The 25,236-nt window shown below is 35.6% G+C and overlaps 1 protein-coding gene across 4 annotated transcripts in view; it reads right to left on the minus strand.

The window, feature by feature from the left end:
- spop (speckle type BTB/POZ protein) overlaps window positions 1–25,236 on the minus strand; it is a 136,674-nt gene that overhangs the window by 57,541 nt on the left and 53,897 nt on the right. For all 4 annotated transcript variants that reach the window (XM_068215324.2, XM_073934226.1, XM_073934224.1 and 1 more), the window contains 3 exon segments: window positions 5,047–5,377; window positions 1,972–2,093; window positions 1,728–1,879 (listed from right to left, as the gene is read on the minus strand). In XM_068215324.2, the coding sequence (XP_068071425.1) occupies window positions 1,728–1,879; window positions 1,972–2,093; window positions 5,047–5,124 (352 nt within the window). In that variant the 5' untranslated portion in view covers window positions 5,125–5,377.

Genomic DNA, 25,236 nt, shown 5'->3' on the forward strand with positions numbered 1-25,236 from the left:
CAGCAAGTCCGGAGATTGATGTGTATACAATGATTTTATATCAAATTCACTTTAATGTGTGATATGAATAAAATGTCAAATGTGGTCAAAAACAATATTTTATCAATTCAAATGAGTAGCTGCATGGACCTGGAAACAATAATTTCATACGTCATTGATATTACAACTTAAAAGGCCATGAAACCCCCGTCTCAGCAGGGTGTTTTCACACCTCTAGTTTGAAAAAAGTCAGGAAAGTACTGTAGATGAGTCCAGCTTTGTTTAGGTGGGAGAGTCGAGTGGAGAAAGAGGGAAGAGTTTGCTTTAAAAGAAGAGTTTCACTACAAGCAAGCGCGGATTTTCACAGCGGCAACACAAACACAGACGCAGGGAAGAAAGACAGTGACTACGCTTACATGGACAGGCACAATCAAATTATTTGCCTTAATATAAATAAGAAAATAACATGATACAGGTGGTTACATGAGTTGCTTTTTGAAAGTTTCTTTCATGATCCCTTTTACATGGTATAGCACATAATTTGATTAACGTCACCACGGTATCCACGTTTACTTTGGAGTTTTTTGTAATTTGAGTGTTTCATTTTTAATTTGTCGATGTAACTCCAGTTTGGCACTTTCACTTTTATTCAAGAACATTTCATACATGCCCTCCATTACAAACGAGATATTGGATGCAAGGAACTGCAGGAAGAGTGTCGTTTTAATGGAATTTTTGATACCACACACAGTATGGTACAAAAAAAATCTTCTGCATTTCAAGGTAGAAGGAGAGACTCGGTAGGTGCAGAGAATAGCGTCAAACATCCATGTGTGGATCCTGTCACAAAATGCAGCACAAATCCTACAAGGCGATAATAGTTTAAGGTGTTTACATTCAGCGAGCAGCATTTACAGCAGGTCTTTCAGTCCATAATATTTTAGTGATATTAGCGTACTGTAAACTTAGTTACTAAATCATTTTGACTAGGGTATATCTTTAAAAACTGAAAGAGTACAGCTGACAGTACTAACTAACTTTGCCATCCGAATAAGCATAAACAAAGAACACTGATCACACACTTACCAAATCTGTAAAGACAGGACAATCAACACAAACTGGAACCGCGTCTTTTTTAAAAGGAGACGAGCAGCAAATTCAATTTTTAACATTTACAGATGCGAAAAGCTCAAGGATAAAACAAATGTTCCTTACAAACATATTTTTTGTCAAGTGTTAGCAAACCACTGTATTCAACATGTCCACACGTGATCTGTGCTCTCTGAACACTGCAACAGGTAAAAATGGTCTTCGAAGCTATCATGCATATTAATGAAGTCGCACCTCATTCACAATAAAGCGCACTGATTAGTTCGAACCAAGTCTTTCTCTTGAATTAACGCTGAAAACTCAAAGATGCCACATTGCACCCATCGGTACAGACATTTAGTCTCCATGCTGGAATTTACACAAGGATCTCATGGTCGTGATGTAGCTTTAAAATTTCTTTTTAAACTAGAAAAATGGATTTGTTCGAAATAACATAAAAATAATGTGCTTGAACTTGTGAAATGTATGTGTCCCAATACTGTTTTTGGCATTGTGGAACACATATATGACCTTTCAACATCTCAAAAAATGTGCTTTGGTGTTTTATAACCCTTTAACAAGCAGATACTGATACTAACATCTAAAAAACTGTTTTATTTTCATGGAACCTTTAAACTAGATATTGAGTCTGCGCTCACCCATAGCTTTGGTTTCCTCGCCCTTGGCGTTAAGGATGGAGAACTTGAACTTGGCTCGAACCTCACTCTTAGGACAGCTGACCAGGAGCAGATAGAGAGACAGATAATCTTTACTCTCCTCATCCAGCCCTTTAGGATTCACTCGTAAACACCTGTTCAAAACAAAGAGCCTCACATAAGCATTTATTCTGACAAAACCAAATCAAAATATTAACGCAAATCTACATGTGCTCCTTTTTTTCACCATTTGAGCTTGTCATTGGCCCCCGAGGAGAAGGTGGAGCTTTTGATGACCTCTCCCATCTCCTCCCGACAGAAGCTGAAGTTGTTGATGGTCCACATATAGGAGAACTTAACCACTTTGATCTGGACAAACACACAAGATAACAGACAAGACACTTCATTCCTCCATTTATCCATCTACTTTTTCCCCCTCCCCCTTTCCTACATTAGATCCGCAAGTGTTGGCCAAGACTTCAAAAAAGCGACACATCAAAACCACCTTTTATCTTAATGCGCTCTGACAACAAACAGGATGGGGAGAACAAGGAATAAAAAGACCTCAAACAAAAACACTGAGGGAGGATGATGGCGAGATAAATGAAAGCATTAATGGAACATGTTTCACTAGTCGTGGGGATTCAGAACACACTGGAGGGCTCTGTGAAGTCACGCACACACTCATAACAGAGGGAAGATAATGACCATTACATATTTTTAGAAAGACAGACCTACTACCTGGACAGGTCATTTTGGTTCATACATAGAAGTTTTTCAAACACATATTAAGCTTAGTTAATATATTTAACATGTATACATGCTTACAAGTTACACAATTCATCGCCTTAGAACTACAAGGTTCTATCTCCGTTCTAAATGATTTTGAGATATTGGGCTTCAAAATGTATGCATTCCATATTGCAAACAATGTGTTTGCTATATGCGGAACAATCCGGCGAAATGACAAAAAAAGCTGACGCTGATTGGTCCTCGTGTGTGCATTAAAAATGTTGATTGGCTCATAGAAAGAATCTTATAGAGCCAAGCTAGAATTCGACTTTGTAGATAAAATCTTTCTTTTTTTTTTATAAAAAAAGTCTTAAAATGTAAATAATTAAACAAAGGAAAAAAAACATCACACAATGTTAATGAATTTGCATTTAAAAAGAATACGTGAATAACTCCATTTTGACAAAAATGTCAGATAGAACCTTATAATTCTAGGGTGACTATATGTAAGACTTCTTTAAAGAAATTAATATTATTTTTAATAAAGACTAATTAAATTGGTCACAACTGACAATGGGACACGTGTATATTAAATTATACTTCATATAAAGTGTTCTTTAAAAAAAGTATCAATAAAAAAATAATAAATAAATAAAATAAATTAATTAATAAATATGAATTATGTGAACAAGATGATGTGACACTGAAGTCTGGAAATAACTCCTAACAAATATTATAGAAATAAAATGCATTGTAAAACATTTTAAAATACAAACTAGCTACTTTAAACAGTGTAAAATTTCAAAATATTTCTGTTTATACAGATTTTGGTCAAATAAATGCAGACCCAATTAACTTCAAAAACATAAAATATTCTCAATATCTGAAATACAATGTAACCATTGAACTACTGATATATTATAGTACATTATATTATTTAAATCATTATATTATATTGTATTATATAAATTATTATATTATATTATATTATATTATATTATATTATATTATATTATATTATATTATATTATATTATAAATCATTAACTTATATTAAATTATCACATGGATTTGAAATAAAGGGTATTATTTTTCTAAGGGTTATTTAAAAAATACCTTTAACTCTATTCCACCGAAAGTGGAAAGCAAGTATGTAGATCCCACATGGGCCTGTTGATTGGCCACTTATAGCATTAGACGAGGTTTAATGTGTGTCTGAGACAGCAGGGGTGCTTAGATTTGTACCTTGAGAATTAGTTTGCAGCACAGTTTCGTTCCAGTCTGTCTCTAACACACCTGCCCATAATCTTAGAGTAAACTCAATAAACTGATTGGCTGGTTCAGCTGTGTTTGATTAGACATGGAAATACAAGTATGTTTACGCATCAACTTCATAAAAAAAAAAAAAAAAGCTTTTTCTTTGGAGTACAAATGACAACATTATTCAAACATTCCCCTTCCCACAAATATTACTAACAGGCTAGTGGTTGACGATGAAAATGTTGTATTTTATTTAATGTTGCGTTTACCATGAGTATCATCAGTAGACACATTGCAACTACAACTATACCCACATTAAAATAGTACTAAATTGCAGTGGAAAAGCCAACGGAGCAGCGCAGTCATTGAAAAAGCCCCATTAGTCTGTTTTACAAGGTTTTTTCTGGAGTGAAGAGTTTGGTTCCAAAATGCTGCCAAAATCAGTATTGTATTTGGTCTATATTGAACAGTTTTTAATTACACAAAATGCAATATCAGCCATGTCATTCTAACATGCTTTCTCCCTTATTTCCCCTAAACTGCGACAAAGCCTAGTCCCCGTCTCTGCATAATGCGATAAATCCACTGAACCAATCACAGTGCACCATTCCACTCACTGCAAACAGTGAATACAACTGGCTTGTACCTGCTCCCACACAAATGCAGCAAACTTGTCACACTGACCCCCAGAGGATTTTTTGAAAACCGTTTAATTGTTTTACTCGAAGTCGACAAAACAGAGCAGAATCAAGCCATTTTGCTGCTCATAACTAAAAGTGCCTCCAAAGTTTGACAGTAGCAATCTGAATAGAGGAATAGGGAGGCCATGCACAAATACCAAAGATCACACTAGTAATATAAACATGATATTATAAGATGAATCTCACTTCACACTCAGTGTGGATAATACTGTTTTTATTAATAACACTAATGTTTTTGTTAATACAACACATTTAACTAAATGAATGAGCCATTTAAACCTGTCTCCCAATATAAGATTAGTCCTAGCTAAGTTAAGAGGCTGTCATATGTGGATCAACTTACTTTTTGTGTGTTTTCAACAGTTTCAAAATGAAAAACAACTTTTATATTGATTAAATAAATGTATTGCAGTCAGGGAGAAAAAAAGGGTCATGGATTTATTGCATTTTTGGAAAAATATAATTTGATTTTACAATAAATCTCTGAAAATCTAAATCTGGATTTCACGTTTAAATCTAATTATAAGCTGAAGATGGTATGTGAAAGTTTGAAAAAGCTTAACTAAAAAGCTTTCCACTTTTTTGCCAATTTCTCAATAAAAAAAAAAACACATAGGCTGTAACACTCACCTGTGTGTAACACCAGCTTTCGGCCACAGGGCCGCTGGTCATTTCTGCAGGAGGGGGAGGACTCGGCACCCTGGACATCGCCAGTTTTGAGCGTTTGATTTTTGGGTTAAGGGGAGGGTCACTTCGCCAACCACCACAGGAAGTCTCCAAGAAAGTGTCCAGATGTAATCACTTGCTCATAAGCAAACACACGCACACATGTGTATTTCACAGCCGCCGCCAGGATCCGGGCACACACTCGTGTTCAGCGTAACCCAGAGAACAAGGAGGGAAAGCAGGGAGAAACCTGAGGTGTTTTTCAGTGAGCCGTCCAGTTCTTCAGCATTAACACCTGCAGCAGAGCAGACAGAGAGCAAAAACAGATTAAGAATTTTCATTTGTGTCAATGAGCTTAAAGCTTTGAACTGAAATGATGCAGAGCTGATAATAAGATTATGAAGGAAATCAAATATATTAGAACAGTGGTAGTGGTAGCAATAAATTAAATCAAATTACATAAATTACTTAGATCACAGGAATTAAAGCAATATATTATTAGTAGTAGTAGTTCTAGTAGTAGTAGCATTAGTGGTAGTAGTACTATAGTAGCAGTAATTTAGTCATGTAGGGTTATGTTATAGCTGGGGATTTTTTAGTTCGTTTGTTTTGTGTTCACACAAATATAGTGGGTGTTGTTTTAAGTGAGTTTAAGCATTTTTGTGTAAATTAAACCCTTTTCACAAAAAAGGAAAAAGGTTTGTATTTTGCAATACTACAAAAATACTCAAAAATGCTTCTGTCAATGTTTTCAAACTATTATATTTGATTTCTCAAATTGTCCTTGATCCCACATCTCTGTGGTTAGTTGTTGTGGAGAATATAAACAGATGTTATGACAATGTTACCATATACTTTCTATGTAAAGTTAAGTTTTTACTGCAAGTGTAACTTCCATAACGCTGGAATTGCTCTACAGATATGGTATATTACTTATAAGTCTTGACATTATAAATGTTGCTGTTATTGATGAAAAACAATATATTATCAATTTCTCTATTTCTTGTTTGAATGCTTCTGTTAAGCAATGGTTTACTTAAGCTAAGTTTTTTTTTTGACATTTTCTTTTTAATTAATTATTAAAAATACAAATCGGTATTGATATTTGTTGATGCACAACTTGCATGATACGAATATGGGAGTGACGCTCACATGTCCAGCCACACCTAGTTGAAAACATCTACGTTTTTAAGAATGCCTCGAGCGCACTGCGATTCATGCAAGTAGAAATAAAGTAGTGCAAGACCCATTGTAAATGGTCAGACACCACCCGCACGCATTTGTCACTTTAGGTCAGAATGACAACCCAAGCGAAAATGAGTGCTGTGTAACAGCAGTGAGGAGATTGTAAATAAAAAAAACGATATCACCAGAGTGGTTTTTTGGTTTCTTTTCTTGTGCATCCCAGCCACTAACTAACCATCTGAAAGATTTTTTTTAGCATAGGTGGGTAATATAGTCATTCAACTTCACAATTTGTGATGTTGCAGTATGCATTTCAATAATGATGTCTGGTTCCTTGACTTAAAAGTTCAGATTTGATTATCATAATTTGTTTTGTTTACAGAGTTTGAGGTTTACTGTATTATTATTATTATTATTGACACCTTACAGACGTAGATCTACCTTTACCATTGCACACACTTTGTAACATTTTATTTAATAAAAGTTTAAGAGTCTCTTTAACACTTTTGTTTATTTCACTATGAAAAGATGGGATAATTTTTTTAAATATTTTTGTTTTTGACTTAAAATTATTTGCCTTAAAAAAATATATAATTATTGATATCAAGTGATAATGATAATATTGTTATCATTTTTTGCAATATCACCCAGCCCTACAATGAACCATATCGTGGATACTAATATAGTGATAATTTATTTTTAAAAAATAAAACAAATATGCATATTCTGGATATCTGCTACACCAACATCGTTTCTATATAAATAATAATAATAAAAAAAAATTCTACACAACTTTACAGCAATGGTTCCCACTCATGACATAGATCTTTAAAAATTCTGGCTCTTCTTTTTTTATAATAGTATTTGTTCAGAATGCAGCGCTGCAAAGATTAATGGGGCTAAAACACATACTAAGAATTTTGTGGAGTATTAATATAATTTTTCTAAATGAAAGATGTACCACTATGTGTAATAACTTGCTGCCATTAGGTAACTGCATGGTGTGTTTGTTTGAAATACTCTTAAGTTTATTACCTGTTTATATTTCTCTTTAAATAGCTGTACTTTGTTTTGTTTTGATCTTTGCTATGTTACCATATATAAATAAAAAAGACAAAAATTACAAAAAAAAGTCATTATTTGAGTATAGAAACAAATTGTATAACTAATTCCCTATTAAACTCCACCATTTAGGCGAACATGTCAAACAAATATGTATCCACAAACCACAAAACTATGCAGAACTTCTGTGCCATTCAATCACCATTTACTTGCTTTACTACACAACATTTGCCACTGTAGGGGTAAAAGCCAGTCCTCTGAAGACTCAGAAGCACCATCAGCAAGTTTAAATCCGTCAAAGCTACACGTTTATAATGCTGGAGGAAAAAAACAATTTCTTCTTTTCCCCTTGTGTGAAACAGCCCTCCCTCTGTTCTCCTGAAGAAAAGCACATTCATCATTCCATTGGCTCTCTTGTTCATTTCCCCTCAAACCTCTGAACCCTTAAACCTTTCCAGTCTTTTTTTCTTCCTTCAGCTCAAAAAAAAAAGAAATAAATAAATACAACAGATCCGCAGCACTAATCCTTATTTTGCTCTCGCTCCTGCTAATTAAGGCACTTTAATCGTTAGCTAGATACACCCTAGCCATTAATGGACTGACCAGAAAACACCAAACTGGCCGCATGTCTAACAGTACAGCGAGTCGTTAATAAGGCTAATTAATGGATGTAAAAACAGTCCGATGGAAGCTCGTGACTGATAACCAATTAAAAGCAGAAAAGAACATTTGACGCTCCACGCATGACATTCATAAATGTTTAAAGAACAGGGTAAAAGACCCTCACGGTCATGAGCAGGGAAGAATAGTCTTTTAAAAGACATCATTTTAGGTAACTTTTTAATTTACTTCACAGAATGGCCCGATTTTCTGCGGTCAGATCAAAAAGTTATGAAGAGTTGAACATTTACTAGACACACAGAATCGGGGACCTTTGATTTCTACCAAACTTTAAACAAAGAAAGAAAGAAAAAACACAAGTATTATCTTCTCTTTTTCTCAATCTGAAGCGACCCCGTCACCCTTTCATCTCTCATTTCTCTCTCCATTTTTTACAGTCCTGCACTCCTTCCTCCCTTTCTCACTCAACCTGCACGTCCCTACGTCTGCGAGCGAGGGAGACAGAGAGTCTTCTTTCCCTTAATTAGCATCTGATTGAAAGGATAGATCACGGCCCGGTGGAACCTTCCGGAAACTTGTGCGGCGATTTGAGACAGTGTGAGAGGAAGAGTACATGGTGGAGGAACAAAAATGAACAAAGTGCAAAACAAAGTGTTTTGTGGGGAGGAAAGAAGCAAAGAAAGTATTGGGAGACTGAAAAGGTCATTTCAAAACTTTGTAAAAGTACAGCACAACTCGCCCATTTTCCAATGTATACATCAAGGTTGGGTGTTAAAGCGTACGTTTATGCATCAGTGTCTACTAAAAACTGAACGTTTCTCTCATTGTTTTTTTTTTAAGCTTTTATACCAATTACAACCGCTCTGTTATAAATATGAAAACCCAAACCAGGAGACTAATAACAAGAAGAATTCTTTATTGAAACGTGTTGGTTGTTGTGCAGTTAAACAGCATCTTCATGAAGTCCAAGAGTCTACCAGAGTCATCAGGATTCACTTATGTAGAGTTCAGACTAGAGGTCTGTATTCTCACAGCTGGAACAACAGTAACTCCAGTAGAAAAAAATATCCAAATACGTCGTTTTAAACTGTAAAGAAATCTGTGTTTTTAAAACTAATGAAGACAGCAGAAGTCAATGATTCATTTTCATTATTCAGCTTGACGTGTTTACTGTTCAAAATAATATAAATGTTTCTTAAACATAAAATATATCGTGTTCAAAGGGGAAAAAGTTTTTGTTTTTTTCAGGGTGTCCGCAGGGTCTTAAAAAGTCTTAATTTTCAAAAACTAAATTTAAGCCCTTAAAAAGTATTACATTCACTGAAATATGCTGTTGTTAAATACTTTTAAACAGGTCTTAATTTTCCACGTAAAGCTATGGCCAACCGATACAACCAACAAATCCATCTAAAAAAATGTTTAACAAAATTAACATTTATTAACTATTTAGCAATATGGTTAAATTGTCTTCCTTACATCCTTACACCAACATTTGTTTAAAAGGTCTTCGATTTTGCATAAATTTATGTTGTGCATAAACTTTGCTTATTATAGCTTTTAAAACGTCTTTTTTAAAAGAAAGGTTATGCTAATAAAATATGTATGTATATAACAAGAGTTAGCTTGTTTTGACACATTTTTTAAAATGTGTGACTAAGAAAAATCTGAATTTTTATTTAAATGGGGCAAGTGAAAAAAAAATACAGTGGTTATTACTGAAAATTATTAGCGTTTTACCATGTGACAGTCTGAAATTTCATTTATAATGGTCTTAAAAAGTCTTAAATTTGACAAGATGAAACCTGCAGACTCCCTGTTTTTATCCAGACATTTAAAAAGAATATATTTCAGAGCAGTAATCACAATACCATCAAACAGTGATTTTTATCCAAGGTTATCATCCCGTCAGAATCTTATACCAGCCCATGCCTAATTACTAGTTCTTGCTTTTTTTTCTTCTTCTTTTTTTTTACTATTGGGAAACCCATATCATGCAGGTCTGATGTATGAGAGTCTTTTTCATGCATCAGAGACGCAAATGGAATAAAATTACCCCTTGAGCGATAATACCTCAAAGTTTTACCCTTTAGCAGTCATAAGATTGGAACCTCAGGTTTAAGGTGGCACTCATGTCTCATCACAAAGGGGCAAACAAAACTGACGTTTAGCCTAAATGACAGTGGCAGACAGAAACCAACATTGACAATCCTTGCACAACCAACAGTTTTATCTGTCATCTCTCTCTTTTGGTAGTACCCAATTTCAACGTGAGATTTTGCGGGATCTAGACAAAAATTGTGTCCCGTGCAGACTTCTAGTTCAAACTGCATGATTTTAGCCCCGATTTTGACTCACTGAAAGGTTTTGAGAAATCGCAGACAAATGCCTGAAATCACAGGCAAATCGATTCTCGTTCACATGAGTAACAATTAGACAATATGAACTATCAAAGACGCGATCTGAGAGAGAATAGCCGATGAGGCTCTGACACCCGTGAGATATTTGGCATGCTAAATATCTAGAGCTGTCGGCTATTCAAATCATACCGTGTGAAATGTGTATCTGCAGGCCAGCGGGAGAAGTTAAAAGCACTTCTTTTTGGTTTATTTGAACCCAAGAAATAGAGGAAAAACTAGTGGAAATTCGGCAGCACCTGTGCCTGATTGACATGTCATCTGAGCAATACCACAACTGGGTCGAAAAAGAAAAATGTTTGAGAGAAAATTGCTAATTCCCTTCAAAAGCCACGGGAGCAAAATAAGTACATTTTGTACCTAAATTCTTCTCTCATTATGTAGGCTAGGTTATAACAAAACATATATTACATCACTTCTTGCATGTGTTTGGTTGTGAAACGTAGTTTGTGAACCGAGACAAAGTTGTCGCCATTTCTAGTCTAACACAAGTCTGCAACAAGTCTAATATGGGACAGAGTCGTCTTGTCCATTATATGTTTAGGAGGGGGCAGAGTTTATAGGTGGACACAGTTAAACAAGTCAAGTAAATGTGGTAAGTAGGTAATGGAACCTGTCCAGCCACTGCCCATACAAGTTTATCAACAAAAGAGTTTCTTTGATCTGAATGAATCCACAAAAACAGAGGCACAGTCATTGAAACCCTGCCCGTAGCATTTGCATCACTTTGGCTCAGCTAGTGCTCAGGAAGGCAATAGGTTTAATGTATCCGTCACCTGGGCTGCTATAGTTTTAAATTAAATTATATAATTAAAACATGTATATACAGGGCTCGAAATTAACTTTTTTACTTGGTAGCACCGGTGCTCCCAACTTCAAATATTTAGGAGCACCAAAAAAATTTTAGGAGCACCAGAAAAAATTTAGGAGCACCCACCAAAAATGAATGAGCACCTCTGCAAATAGTTTTTAAAGGGATTTATTGTATTTTAAAACAACATTAAGAAGACTGACAAAAACCAGAAACAACTATCTAACTAATGCTGCGAAGACATTGATATTTGTGTGCAATAATTCCAAAATGAATGTCTAATAATTAGGCCATAGAATATTAATGATGATAAAAAATGACAATAATAGTAATGATTTCCATTTCTCATTATGATGCTGCCTTGAATGTGCATGAATGTAGGTTATCTGCTATAAAAAGTCTGTTACTTTATGAAAAATAATAGTATAGTATAGTATAGTATAGTTTGCATCAAACAAAAATGAAGCATTGCAGTAAGAAATGTTTTTTGTACAGCTGTTTTATAAGCATGTCAATTAATATGCATGTAAATATTATTTCTGCTACAAAACAAACAAAAGATTATAATAAATAATTCAATTCAATGATGAAAGCTGCAAAGCAGTCATCAGTAAATAAAAAAAAAATAATATACAACTCAAAAAAAGAATAGACAAAAGAAAGTAAGTAAAGTCTCACTTCTATCACTCTTTAAAAGTTTTGGTTTCAGTTTGTCAATTTAAAGGTTCAGTCTGAGCTGATTTTCATTTTTCTGAGTTAGTGGAAAGCTGGCGAGTCAGCTGACCCATTTTATGAGCAGGCAGAGCAGGACTCTTGCGCTAACGATCGGCGCAATACCGGTCTTTGTTATGAGCCGCAGTTTCAGTGTAAACTTAGTAAAGGCGAGCTTCTTTGGCGATGATATGTACAGTATTAGATTTGACTTTTAGCGGACATTTGCGCTGAACACGCAGTGAATGCAACGCATCGAGATTCTGCCACCTTCTCCAAGAAGCGCGTACTCGATTGATCTCAGCTGGCGGATCATTATTCACCACGTGACGTGTCATGATGGCTTTCATCTGCGCCTCAACTTTAGGTGGGGTTTGCAAACCTGTGTGCTTTAAGTTTTCACTCTTCAGCCATTTGTATTTCCCGTGGTCATAAAAGCTCCTTCCCTGTCATCTGACAGCGGAAAGTCTTGAGTGATTGACAGCTAATATGAACCAATATAGCGGCAGGGAAGAGCGATTCAGCACGTTTTTACAAAAAATCAAAACAGGTCGCACTACAACCATTATCTGCAGTCGCACTAATGCGCCCAAATATATTATGAGGTCGCATAGATAAATTTTCGGGCGCATATGCGACCAAAATGGTCGCAATTTCGAGCCCTGATATATATTGATATAACTTTTCACTTATATCAATATATATCACTGTTAATTTGAAACTAGATTATATACATTTTTATTTCTACAACTCCAATCAATTGTATCATACAGTCCTGTAGGTTTAAAAACTAATGTTTCCAAACTGGTGGGTCGATTCCCAAAAGTGGGTCATGTAGTGGTTTTGTGATGAATGGCTTTAATTTTGAAGGACGTGTGTGAAAGCTGTTGATGCTTCAGTCAGATGTGGTGTGCGCTTGAGGAAAACACACTCTCCTAAAGGGCGATTTAATCAGAATGGAAGGATCTAGTTCGTTTTCACAAGCATGACACTTCATGGCAAACACCAGTCAAGATAAAATACTTCATTTTGTTAGTAAGTGGCAGCCGTGTTAGCTGATCAGGTTACTGATCAGATTATTAATAACTTATCAAAGAACATTTCACTGAGCTCATACCAGAGCACTGAAAACACAAAGTAGTTTTATACTGTATGTTCACTTCAATTCACTTCACGTTTATTTTTAAAGCACTTTTACAATGTAGATTGCGTCAAAGCAGCTTAACATAGACTTTCTAGTAAATTGAAACTGTGTGAGTCCAGTTTTCAGAGTTAAAGTTCAGTTTAGTTCAGTTCAGTGTGGTTTAAATTTCACTGCTGAAAGTCGAAACACTGAAGGCCAAATCCATCGATGCGCAGCTCCACAAGTCCCAAACCAAGCAAGCCAGTGGTGACAGGAATGTGCCATCAAAAATCCGATTCAATGGTAAAGCTTAGGCTGCAAGGTTATTACCCTTAGGTTATTAGCCTCAGATTTTTAAATGAGCTTTTATTTCAAAACTATTCTTTTAAATTTCCTGTACATTTAAATTGACTTTTATTTTCTAAATATTTGTGAAAACATTTCGATTTCGGTTTTAGTTTTAGTAAATCAGACAAAATTCTTGCAATTAAAGATTATACTGTAAAAGTAGTTAAATATTCCTAGTTTATGTGTTTAGACAAATAAAGTAGATAGTGTAACACCTGGGTTCACTAGAAGAGGGCACAGGATTGCAGGATATCGAAACACGTAGATTTATTAACAATCAATTACATGGATGAACACAGGAAGAACATGGGGTGACAGCAGACATCAACAGAGAGAGGGAGATCACAAAGAGAATACCCGACCACTAATGACTAAACACAGGAACTATGAATACAGTGGGGATGATGAGACTGATTACATACAGGGGATGAAGACAGGTGACACTGATGACCATGATGACATGGCGGGAACTAGAACAAAGAAGTACATGGGTCACATGGTCACATGACGAAAACAAATGCACATGGAAGACAGGGTGTGACAGATAGAATAGCTTTTACCTTAATATAGAAAAGTGTTTGTTATCATGCACTTGACTTAAGTGTTTGTCTAAAAAAAGCACATACACGTTCTCTATATATATACGTTCTCTAAACAGTTGCAGGTCAAATTGTCCCACACAGAATAAGTGATTATTAATTCTTATAATGTTTATTATTTTTGCCAATTCTTATTTTTTATTTCAGTTTTTTTTTTTTTCATTTGTTGGGAATTTTTTACTTCATTTTAGGTTTAAGTTTTTTTGTTTTCTTAATGGCAATACCAAGATAAAATTATTGCCGAAATGACATGCATACATCAATACAAAATACCAAAAAATTCAAATTACATATACCTTACATAAAATTAAAATATATTCCATGTTATGGTCCATGGGAGTTGCTTGGATTTGTCGCTTTCTCCCTCTCCGTTACTTTTGCTCTCTCCCTGTCATTCGCTCTTGCCCTACACCTTTTGTTACACTTTTTTCACCTTCACAGGTATCTGCTGATTGGATCCCGAGCCTGTCACTCTTCAATAGGGCGTTTCCTCGTGGACCAATCTGGCCTCATCCTCTGGACTTGACCGGCACACCTTGCTGTTCAGTGCTGTGTGTGTGGGTTTGTGTTGTGTACGCTCGCTTCTTTTCGTGCATTTATTATTTGTTTCTTCTGGTTGTCTCTAAACTAATACAAACATTTGCAATTCCAATATACTTTATCATTCCTTTTTTGTGGAAAAAGGAATAGGTAATCAGGTAGCACAATATACATTTTGCCCATAGCTGTATGAGTGTTCAGAAACATTAGGTAAGCGCCGCTTTTTGCATTTTTGTTTATTGCTTGGAAAGCATATTTAGTTGCATCGAATGCACCGAAGATTTCGGTTTCTTTTTTGATTTGGTTTTATTTCCATGATTGTTACGATTTATTTTCAATTGCACATTACAAAGCCCATTCATGCCTCTCTTTTCTTGGCTTAATCGTATTCCCTTACATACAAAAAAAAAATTAATTAAATGTTAAAGCTGTTTGTTCTTGTTTGTATCCACCCATTTTATTCAGTGATAATAAAATAGTTTTCGAAATATTAAGTTTCCCTTCCTAGACACCTTTTCAAATCATAAAATTCCACATTACCCATTGCAAAATATGCAAAGTTACAATAATAAACTAACAAAACATACTTTTACATCAATCTATTCACACACAACCAGCATCTTAACATCAAAGACCAAAATGATTAAAAGCAATTTAGAAACTGTAAAAATAATTCTTGAAAGTGCCAGTGTCCACTTTATTTCGTTTAACAAACATGTTTTTTGACCTATAGTTTCAGTCTTACTTTACTAAAATAACCTTATAGGTCTAAGTTGGCTTTTTAGGTAAAAAAAAAAAATATATATATATATATATATATATATATATATATATATATATATATATATATATATATATATTTTTTTTTTTTTTTTTTTTTTTTTTTTTTTTTTTACTGTGTACAAAATACAGTCAGACATAAAGATCATGCTTGTTCCATTACTTTTACAGAAAAAAGTAGGTTAACACAAACACATTTTTGCTATTTGTTTTAAAATAAAATGTCTCTCGCATAAGGAAAATAGGCTATGCTTGTGTATCACTTAATTATAAGCAGCAAAAGAAATTACCAGCATGCAACTTATTTTTAAACAACTGTGGTGGCTCATAACACTTCACTAAATTTATTGCATCAACAAAAACTAGTTTGGGACTGCTATGTAATGCTAATTCATCAGTAGTAGATGAGTGTGGTGGTATGCATATTGAATATATTTATATTTATGCATAAAAGGGAAAAATGGTTCATGGCTTAACTGCCTAATGTGGGTCTGAGGTTGCAAATCACATCAGGGTTAGGTAACATGAACTTAAAATTAGATAAATCAAATTGTTTGCTGATAATTATTGCAATAACAATATCAGTGATACTCCCTAGTTCATACTACTAGTTTTAGTAACAGCTAATTTCTGAAAAACTTGGCATACTGTTTGTTTATTCTGAAAGATGCTCATTGGCAGTTTAACCATTAGAGAATATTTACAATACTTCCCAGCCCTACTATACACTCCAAAATGAATGTTCAGAGGCAATATTCAATACCTTGCAGCTCATTATTTTCAGTTAATGTAACTTTCTTTCTTTCCTCGCCCCTCCTTCCTGCTATTTGTTTCTGTTGAAAAACACTTGTGGCATTTTCACTCAGTCAAACAATAAAATATTAATCATTCAAAGTTGAGAAACAAGTTGATGTCCATTTGCAATTCAAATTACCGTAGACTTCCTGGCAATTAATTTCCACGCGCGCGTCTCCCATCATGTGTCTCCAGTTATCTCTGTTCAGAACTTCATTTCCAGTGGTCTTTGTATCCCCATCTATCAGCACTGTCAACACAAAACTCACCTTATGGCAACGTAATATCACTCACTAATCACTAGATACCCTTCAGTGCTGAACCACACATAAACAACAGGCTTCACGCAGAACACAAAAATCAAATAATGTTCAAAGATTTAGGTTCACACATCCATAAGATTGTGCTACTGTAATTGTTTTTAAGTTACCTCCAAAATAAAAACAGCACTTTCACCTGCATTTCAAACTTAAATCCACCTAAAGCACTGAAAATCCTCTGATTCCAACGGGCAATAATCTACAGGACACAATAACACACGAAAGGTCAGAGAGGTAGAATCTGAGCTTGCAGGCACACATCAGATCAAAGCAGCAGCATGTTTCACATGATTTTGTTCATTAGTTTTGCAAACTCAAAGTATGATTTCATAACCGAAACCATGTGCACATTTATCAAGGGGTTTAAGAGACAGTTGACGTGTGTAGGACTCGATTTCATAGCCAAAAACCCATGTTTACTCGATACACTGACAGGGCTTGGGTGTTTACTTTTTCCCAAGGAGCATGTGCACTGAAATATTTAGGCAGGCTCTGGAAATGTATCAAATAATTGGGTAACACTTTAGTTCGAGAATCAATTCTCCCCGTTAACTAGTGGTTTATTACTACCTGGCTATTATAAAGATATTGGCTGTTTTATAATTCACATATTTTTGTATGATCATATTCTATATCCGTAATACTAAATCTAACTTAACTATTAATAAGTGGCAAATGAGGTGTGTATAAGGATTGAGACAAAAGTAGTTCATGTTTTATTAATTGTGAGAATTTTACCTAATACAACAGTTATTTTTATATACAATTGTTGTTTTTCATAATTGTTTAACCTTTAACACAGGTGAGTGGGCTTGACAAACCACCTGTAGAAAACGCACACTTTGAAAAACATTTAACTTTAAAGATGCAGTATGTAAGTTTGACACTCAGTAGTTGAACTAGGCATTGCACACCTGGTTCAAAACACACACAAGCGCAGGTTTGATGACATCAACAAAAGTGTGCCTGACAATCGAACCTAAAGACTGATTTAAAACGATGTTTTAAATAAAAGCAATGGCACGCGATAGAAGGATTATTTTCCATATTAAAAGAAGTTTTTGCTCTAATCGGCAACTGAAACTTATATTTTAGAAACGGCTTCTATTTCTTGCAGCTGAACAACAGCACAAACTGACAATGTTTACCTCAGGTACACCTCATGTGCTTTATTCAGTGTTAAATGCAAACAATGCGAGTTTGAACACCATTTTACATGACATTTATTGCCGTACTACTGAAAGTAGCAGCAGATATTGTTGTTTACCTCAGATCTTGAAAATAAAAAAATCAACAACAGTTTGAAACTGAACTTCAGAACTGTGACTCAGTGCAAACCAACACACGTCATTGATTCAGCATGTACATTTAATAATGTTAAAGAGGTTTTATATGTATTAATTAGATTATAAACCTTACCATTCGTTGGAGTGCAGTGAGTGCATTATTATGTGCTTCTAAATGGCTGTATTTAAATTTCTGTCATGTTTCGTGTGGTGCAAACAGCCAAATTGCTCATCACTGCAAATCTAGTCACATAGTGTGTTGTTGGGACACGGGGTTACAATGTAATCTGCTCACCTATTTCTTTAAAACAAAGCATTATTTATTAAGTGTGAGTGAGGACAAAGGTAAGTGGGTTTGACAAACCACCTGCAAAGACACTTTTCTCTCACATCACATTTCCCCTCATAACTCTAGACTAAATGTAAATGCTAATAAATGAATAGGACATTAATAAGCATAATTTATTACAATAAACAAAGCACAAGAGCTTTTTGTTAAGACTTTTGCCCAATTTCAATTACACCCCTAAGCCCTTCCCCTTAGCCCACCCCTCGTTTTGCGTGTGCCCGTGAAGGGATAGTGGTTTCCAGAAAACATCAACCACAGCTGCGCCCGGAAGGAGATCCACAAATTACAATTTTTTTTGTCATTACCATGAATTTTTACAACAAACAAACACGTTTTAATATATTCATAACCGCATTCGTGTTTTACAGTCATGCTTTTGAAAAAAAAAAGCACTAAAATAAAAACTGCTAAATTTCGTAATCTATTCGCGATCTATAATCCCTAATAATAACTTCTGTACAGCAGTCCCACAACATTCTTACACTCGATGACACTCGATTACTCAGTCAAAAAAGTCTAGTGGATGGGAATGGCCTTTTTAAGGTGTCTGCTATAATGTTAATGTTGTTTTGGTGTGTTTACATGGATGAATATGGCCATTGTGTAAATGCACAGTATTTATAATTATTATAATTATTTATAATTTATAATATTATCTTATTGCCACATTAGATCGTTATGATAACATAATATATGTCTTCAGTGATTTCCTGAAGATAAATAGCAAAAAATACCACAACTGGAAGAACTACAGCAGTCGCGATCGTCTGATCTCATATAAAGCAAGAGATGGCGATGACATATAATGACGTGTGCAGGTGCTGTAGTGCTGTCCCAATTCTTAGGGGATTCTTAGGGATTCTTAAATTTTGAAGCCCTTCCCCTTAACCCTCGGCTGCAAGGGCCAGGGGGAAGGGGAAGAGGTAGGGGTACAAAAATAGAATTGGGATTGGGCCTATATCTGCTTAAAACTGTATTAATAATGCGGAACTAGCTAATTTTGATTTCTTAATGAAAATGTTATTTTTAGTAATTCATATAAAAGATTTTCAACTTCTATGATTATAACCATGCATTACTTGCATACTAAACAAATGTAATATGGTAAGCATATTTTCACAAACCCCAAAAATGATTGCACCTTCAAGCCCTGAACGATGTATAGCACAGCTCACAAACACATCCATGAAGATCAAAGTTCATCTGATGCACACTGTTTTAAGGGCATGTGAAAGCAGATTTCCAGATGAATTCACACCACAGTCTGCATGAAAATCTACAGCTTGCCCATCAACAATGTATAACTTACATCTCTACATGCTTTCAAAAGACACAAATTACGAATTAATGCATTTTGCATTGCCTCTGTCTCTGAATAAACAGCTTCCAGTGTGCAAATTGCTTGCTCCATATCTTGTGACACATTCATACAAAGACAAACTTTGGTGTGAAATCTTTAAAACTTCAATAACACCGATCAAACTTGTCAGGAAAAGCAAGAGTGATTGGACTGACATGGTTCAAAATCACTATTAGTTTTCAGCAGTGTCAGACAGCATCTGATCGGCTGGCGCATACGAAGCGGGTGGGAACGAGACGGGTGCCAGGCAAGGAGATTTAGCCCTCGAGGAATTCATTACTGCAACCGTTATCCAGCCAAAATAATTAATGAATTAATGAGGGGAGGAGAGAGTGAGAGAGAGAAAACACACCGCATTTCACAGCTGAAATTCTCTTTTAGTTACAACTTGAAAGAGAAACATGAAATACAAACCCACCCTGCAGATTCTCCCCACAGGCCTGCGCTTCTTGTGAGGAAATGAGAACCATCGCATGACCTTTCACTTATTTAAGCTCCTCCCACTGAGAATCTCACCCAAATACTAGTAGAATGGGAGTGGCTTAATATAGAATAGGGAGGAGTTTAGTATGGACTTTGGGGAGGAGTTTATAAAGCTAACAGAACTTTGGGAATATGGGTCAAATTTCTAAAAGTCTTGCTTCCTTTTTTTACATCTGGTTTAATTTTATCCAGTCTCTTTCTTCTCTCTCCACAGACACAGAATGAAAGGGATATGTTGGAAGAGAGTAACAGACTTTTACTTGACCTTATTCAAAACCCCCATGCAATGCTAAAATACATTCAGGGTCAATGTCAGGTTGACATCTAAAAAGCCAACATGAAAGGTTGATCGCAACCCACTTTACTTCCATATGACATTTACTAATCAGACAGGATAAATCAACAAGGACATTCAAAATGAGGTTTACATGGGGAGAAAATCATCACATTTGATTGAAACAAAAACATTTATTAAGAAACACAACAAGGTTGATTTGGATTTAGAGGGGGTTTTCTTATTTGGCAAGCTAGGTAGGAATAATCTCTAGTGTAGGAGGTTCTTAATAGCCGCATTTCCACGGTCGGACCAGAGCGAACTAGGGCTTTGATCGGGCCGGGCTAATCGCCTGGGAGGTTGACCAGTGAGGCCGAAATCATGTTGTGTTTCCACTGTCAGGTCAATAACTCACAGAGCAAGGCAAGTATATTTATTAAGCACATTTCATCCATGGTGGCAATTCAAAGTGCTATACATAAGTATTAAAGAGACAAGTATAAGTAAATAAAACAGATAATAAAAATGATTTTAAAAAAGAGATTAAAATGTGTTAAAACAGGTTATAAAAGAATAAGAAAAATGAAAGAAAATCATAATTGTGCGATCTGTCGGACGTAGCACAGCGCTCATTCAGTAAAGGCATAGCTAAACAGATTACTTGATTTGTACCTAATGTTGGAGCACATCTGATCATTTCTGTAAGCTAATTCCTGCAGTGAGGGGCGTAGTAGCTGAAAGCTGATTCACCCTGCTTTGACCGAACTCTTGGACATTTTAATTTATATGATGCTAAAGATCTGAGTGATCTATTAGGTTTGTATTCAGTCAGCATATCTGTAATATATTAAAGTCCTAGGCCATTTAGTGTTTTATAGACAAGAAGTAATGCTATAAAATCTATTCTGAAGGTAACTGGGAGCCAGTGTAAAAACCTGAGGACCGATGTGATGTGCTTTGATTTTCTGATTCTGGTCAGAATGCTAGCCACAACGTTCGAGATGAGCTTTAACTGTCTGAGGAGACCGTTACAGTAATCCACCCTGCTGCTGATAAAAGCGTGAACAAGTCTTCACTGGAAACAAAGCATCTAATTCTTGCAATGTTTTGGGGATGACAGTATGCTGATTTACTAACTGATTTGACATGACTATTGAAACTCAGATCTCACTCCAGAGTCATCCGATTCTTGACCTTATTTTTTGCTGTTTGACCCTTAGGTCCCGTTTACACTAGTACGTTTTAGCTTTAAGATGGTGTTTTAGAATGAAAATGATCCGCGTCCACACTAGCGTTTCACCCACTGTTTCTGAACAGCTCTCCGTCTACACTGCACCACTGAAAACACACACACTGGCATACGCTGCAGCATATCTACCCAGATGAGAGCTGTGCTCGTCGGATTGTTCTTCAAGGATCTACCTCTGGATCTAATCTCACTATATTTGTTAAACTTGATTTTCAAATCATCTTGTTGTCTATATCTAACAACATATTCCCCGACTTTGGTCTTTTGAAACTATTTCTTGTTCTCAGGTAACGTGTTTTGGCTGAGCGCAAAGAGAAGTTAATAATTAATATGACCATGTATATTCTGTGTACTGACTGATTACTTGCCTTTATTTCCTATAATGTATAAACTTATTGTACGTTATACTTTCATAATGGCCATTATTGATTAATAAAACTGATATTCAGTAAAAGAGGGTATGTTTCATATTTTCAATGAGAATGAAAGGAGTAATGTTATAGGCCCCGTTTTGTTATAAATATGCATACAGTGAAGATGACGTATATAAATATGTAGCTACATGATGCCTCAACATTTCTGTTAAGTTGCTAATATCAAACTGAAATGTTTTGATTTTATTGTTAAGAAACAATGTAGCCAGGGTGAAATGAATAAGATTATAAAGTACACTGTTCCCTTTGAAGATTTACCCAATATGTCCTCTGGAGTTTGTTTTCCATATCAAGCTTGTAAAGTCTGAACTTACAAGGAGAGGATGCAGGACTGAACTGTGTGTAGGCAACATAATATTGAAGGAAAAGCCCTCAGATAGGCCAATGTCTGGAGCCACGCCTCAGTTTTCAGAAGTCTCCTTTTTCCCCCATCCACACTGAGACACAGCAACAACATTTTAGAATAAGAATGTCCTCTTCAGCGTTTTCAAAACGATCCGTTTTGGCCCTCGAAAAACTCTGGTGTAGTGTTGACGGATGACGTAATCATAGCAAAACAAACTGCGTTTTAAAACTAAAACGTTTTAGTGTAAAAGGGGCCTTAGAGACAAGTTTTCTCTTTGTTTAACTGAAGAAAGTTTTGCCACATCCAACTGTTAATTTCATCAATGCATTGGCAGAGGGTGTCAATTGGCGGTAGTCATTAGGCAGTAAGGCTAAGTAGATCTGAGTGTCATCAGCATAGTTTGATTTTAATAGCCTATAGCTTATTTTATCTAGATCTATGGCCTGACAAAGGTGAATACATAATTTGTAAAGTTTTACGTCTTTCTGTTGTATTCATATGTTGTACTATCTCCAAAAGAAAGAAAGAAAGAAAGAAAGAAGCTGCACGCAGCAACAACAGAGCTTGCAGCAAAGAAATATCACTTATTAAATTAAAACTAATTATCATTTTATGCAACAGCCTTAAATGTAAAAGGTAAACATAGGGGGGATCAGTAGCTATGCTTTTTCTTTCCCTTATTTATTGGCACATGTACTCGTGCGTGACAGGAAAACTAGTGTAATGACAGCAGCACACCATCTTGCATACTTAGGTCTCTGCTTTCACTCCGCCCCAAGCCCCAGCTGGCTCGGTTTGGCCCAAGGTATTTGGTGGGCCGAAAAAGTCAGCCACTGGGCCCAAGAATACTCTGCTTAGGCCCGATCAGGCCCCGTAAGGGATTATGGAATGCACTGGCTAGCTAGCTTTAGGTGTGACAGAGGAAACTCAGCTAATGTCTACTATTAAAAGGTCAAAATCTGAATTTGTTTAAAGGTCAGAAGTGCGGAACCATTAATATTAACTAACTTGTTTTAATAAACTTCCATAACATACATCACAAGTCAAAACTACTTATTTTTCTTTAAATAAAGTGGCATTTGCAATCAAAACACATTAAATACAATGCAAGTGTGGCAAAACCACTAATATAGTATGTTTTGTACAAAAAAAAAACAACAAAAGGTAAGCCAATAGTATCTGGATGCATGCCAACTAATTCTCATTAGATTATAAGTATACTGTTAGGTTAGGGTTAGTGTAAGTTGACATGTACTTGCAAAGTTTTTATAGTCGGTTAAATATCTGTTAAAAGAGAATATCAACAGATATTAAGCAGACAGTCTACCAATACTCAAATGGACCATCAAAATAAAGTTACCAAATGTCTTTGTGCTGGCTTGTGGCAAAATAAATGCATACCTATCTGTGCATACAACTTTGAACTGTTTATTCTCTTCATCAAGTTTTCTTTTCCGTGAGACACACATCTTCATTCATTCAAGCAATCGCTTTGCTGTAGTTTGTTAAAGCAGGAGCGCATGTGTGCGCAATTAGCCTTGTATGATCACCTAATTTCATGACAACAGTCATGCACGAAATCTTATATTCCTAAAGAATATTTTGTCTTTAATTTCATTTCGGCCTGCATTTTATTATTTTTTTTTTTTTTACAAAAATACAAACAACTAAACAGTTGATTTACTAGGTTTATGCATTTTTAATGAAGAAAGTCCACAATTTGAATCCGTTATGCATAGTCTTGCAATGCGAAATGGAGTCTGGAGTCTTTGTGAAGCCCTGCTCTATTGCAATAACTGTTAGAGTGGTTTTAGTGTGGCCTTCTGAACACAGTGCACACTAAAGTTCAGAAATTGCCAAATGTGATGCAAGTCAAATAACTTGTTTATCCAGTAAATTAAATCTTTAAAACTAAGCTTTAATTTCCAATGAACTTGTCCGGGAAAAAGGAAATCCCTTTAAAATGTCTTTTCTGTTGTTCCTCCACTGAAAGAAAGAGAGTGCCAGTGTTTCTCTCATTAAGACACAGAGAGGGAGTCATGGTGCGTGCTAACAGTTTGCCATTGCACACTGCTGCAGTGTGATCAATTAAACAGCTGACTCTCTCACGTTTACACCGCTATCACACGGAGGTGCAATAAATTTAATTTATTTTTTTGTGCCAAGGATTTGTGCGTTGCATGCATAATTTTAGTATGATCATTAAAATAGCAATTCTTTAGGGAAAGGTCACTATTCCTGCTAGAAAATAGAGCCTGTGAGAGACTATATTATACAAAACAAGTGAAAAATTAATTAACTTAAAATTATTTATAGGGGCAGCATAGTGGCTCAGAGGTTAGCACTGTCGCCTCACAGCAAGAAGGTCGCTGGTACGAGTCCTGGCTGGCAGTTTGCATATTCTCTCTGTGCTGACGTGGGTTTCCTCCTGGTGCTTCGGTTTCCCCTCAGTCCAAAGAAATGCCATATAAGTACATTGAATAAACTAAATTGTGTGCTGCTGGAAGGCGATCTGCTGCATAAAACATATGCTGGAATAGTTAGTTGTTGGTTCATTCAGCTGTGGCGACCTCTGAAATAGAGACTAAGCCGAAGGAAAATTAATGAATGAAAACTATATATTTAATATAATAAATTTAAATTACACAAATATGCTGCAACTTATAACATACTGTTTTAGCCACATTAAAAATCTATATATGCATCCATCTAAATAAAGAGATGCATACATCTAAAAATAATTAAAGTTATCCTTTCAATAGACCAGTGGAAACAAAGCAAAAAACAAAACAAAAAAAGTGGTTTATTGTTGCTCTCCACTGCAGCAGGATGCATGTGTGTGTATTGAGTGCGTGTATGTGTGTGTCACTCTTGAAAGGGCACCAGCCCCACAGGGGGCCCCCCTGCCTGAGACCCGCCGCCTGCCATCCATCAGAACACCATAGTTAGCAAAAACACTCAGCCACAACCTGCCAAAACCCACAGTCGTAATCGGTACATCTCCAGCCTATAAAGTAAGAGGGTTGTGTGGATAGAACAGTTAACTCACTCTTTGGTTACATAC

Source organism: Danio rerio, chromosome 3 (assembly GCF_049306965.1).
Source record: "Danio rerio strain Tuebingen ecotype United States chromosome 3, GRCz12tu, whole genome shotgun sequence".
NCBI lineage: Eukaryota > Metazoa > Chordata > Actinopteri > Cypriniformes > Danionidae > Danio > Danio rerio.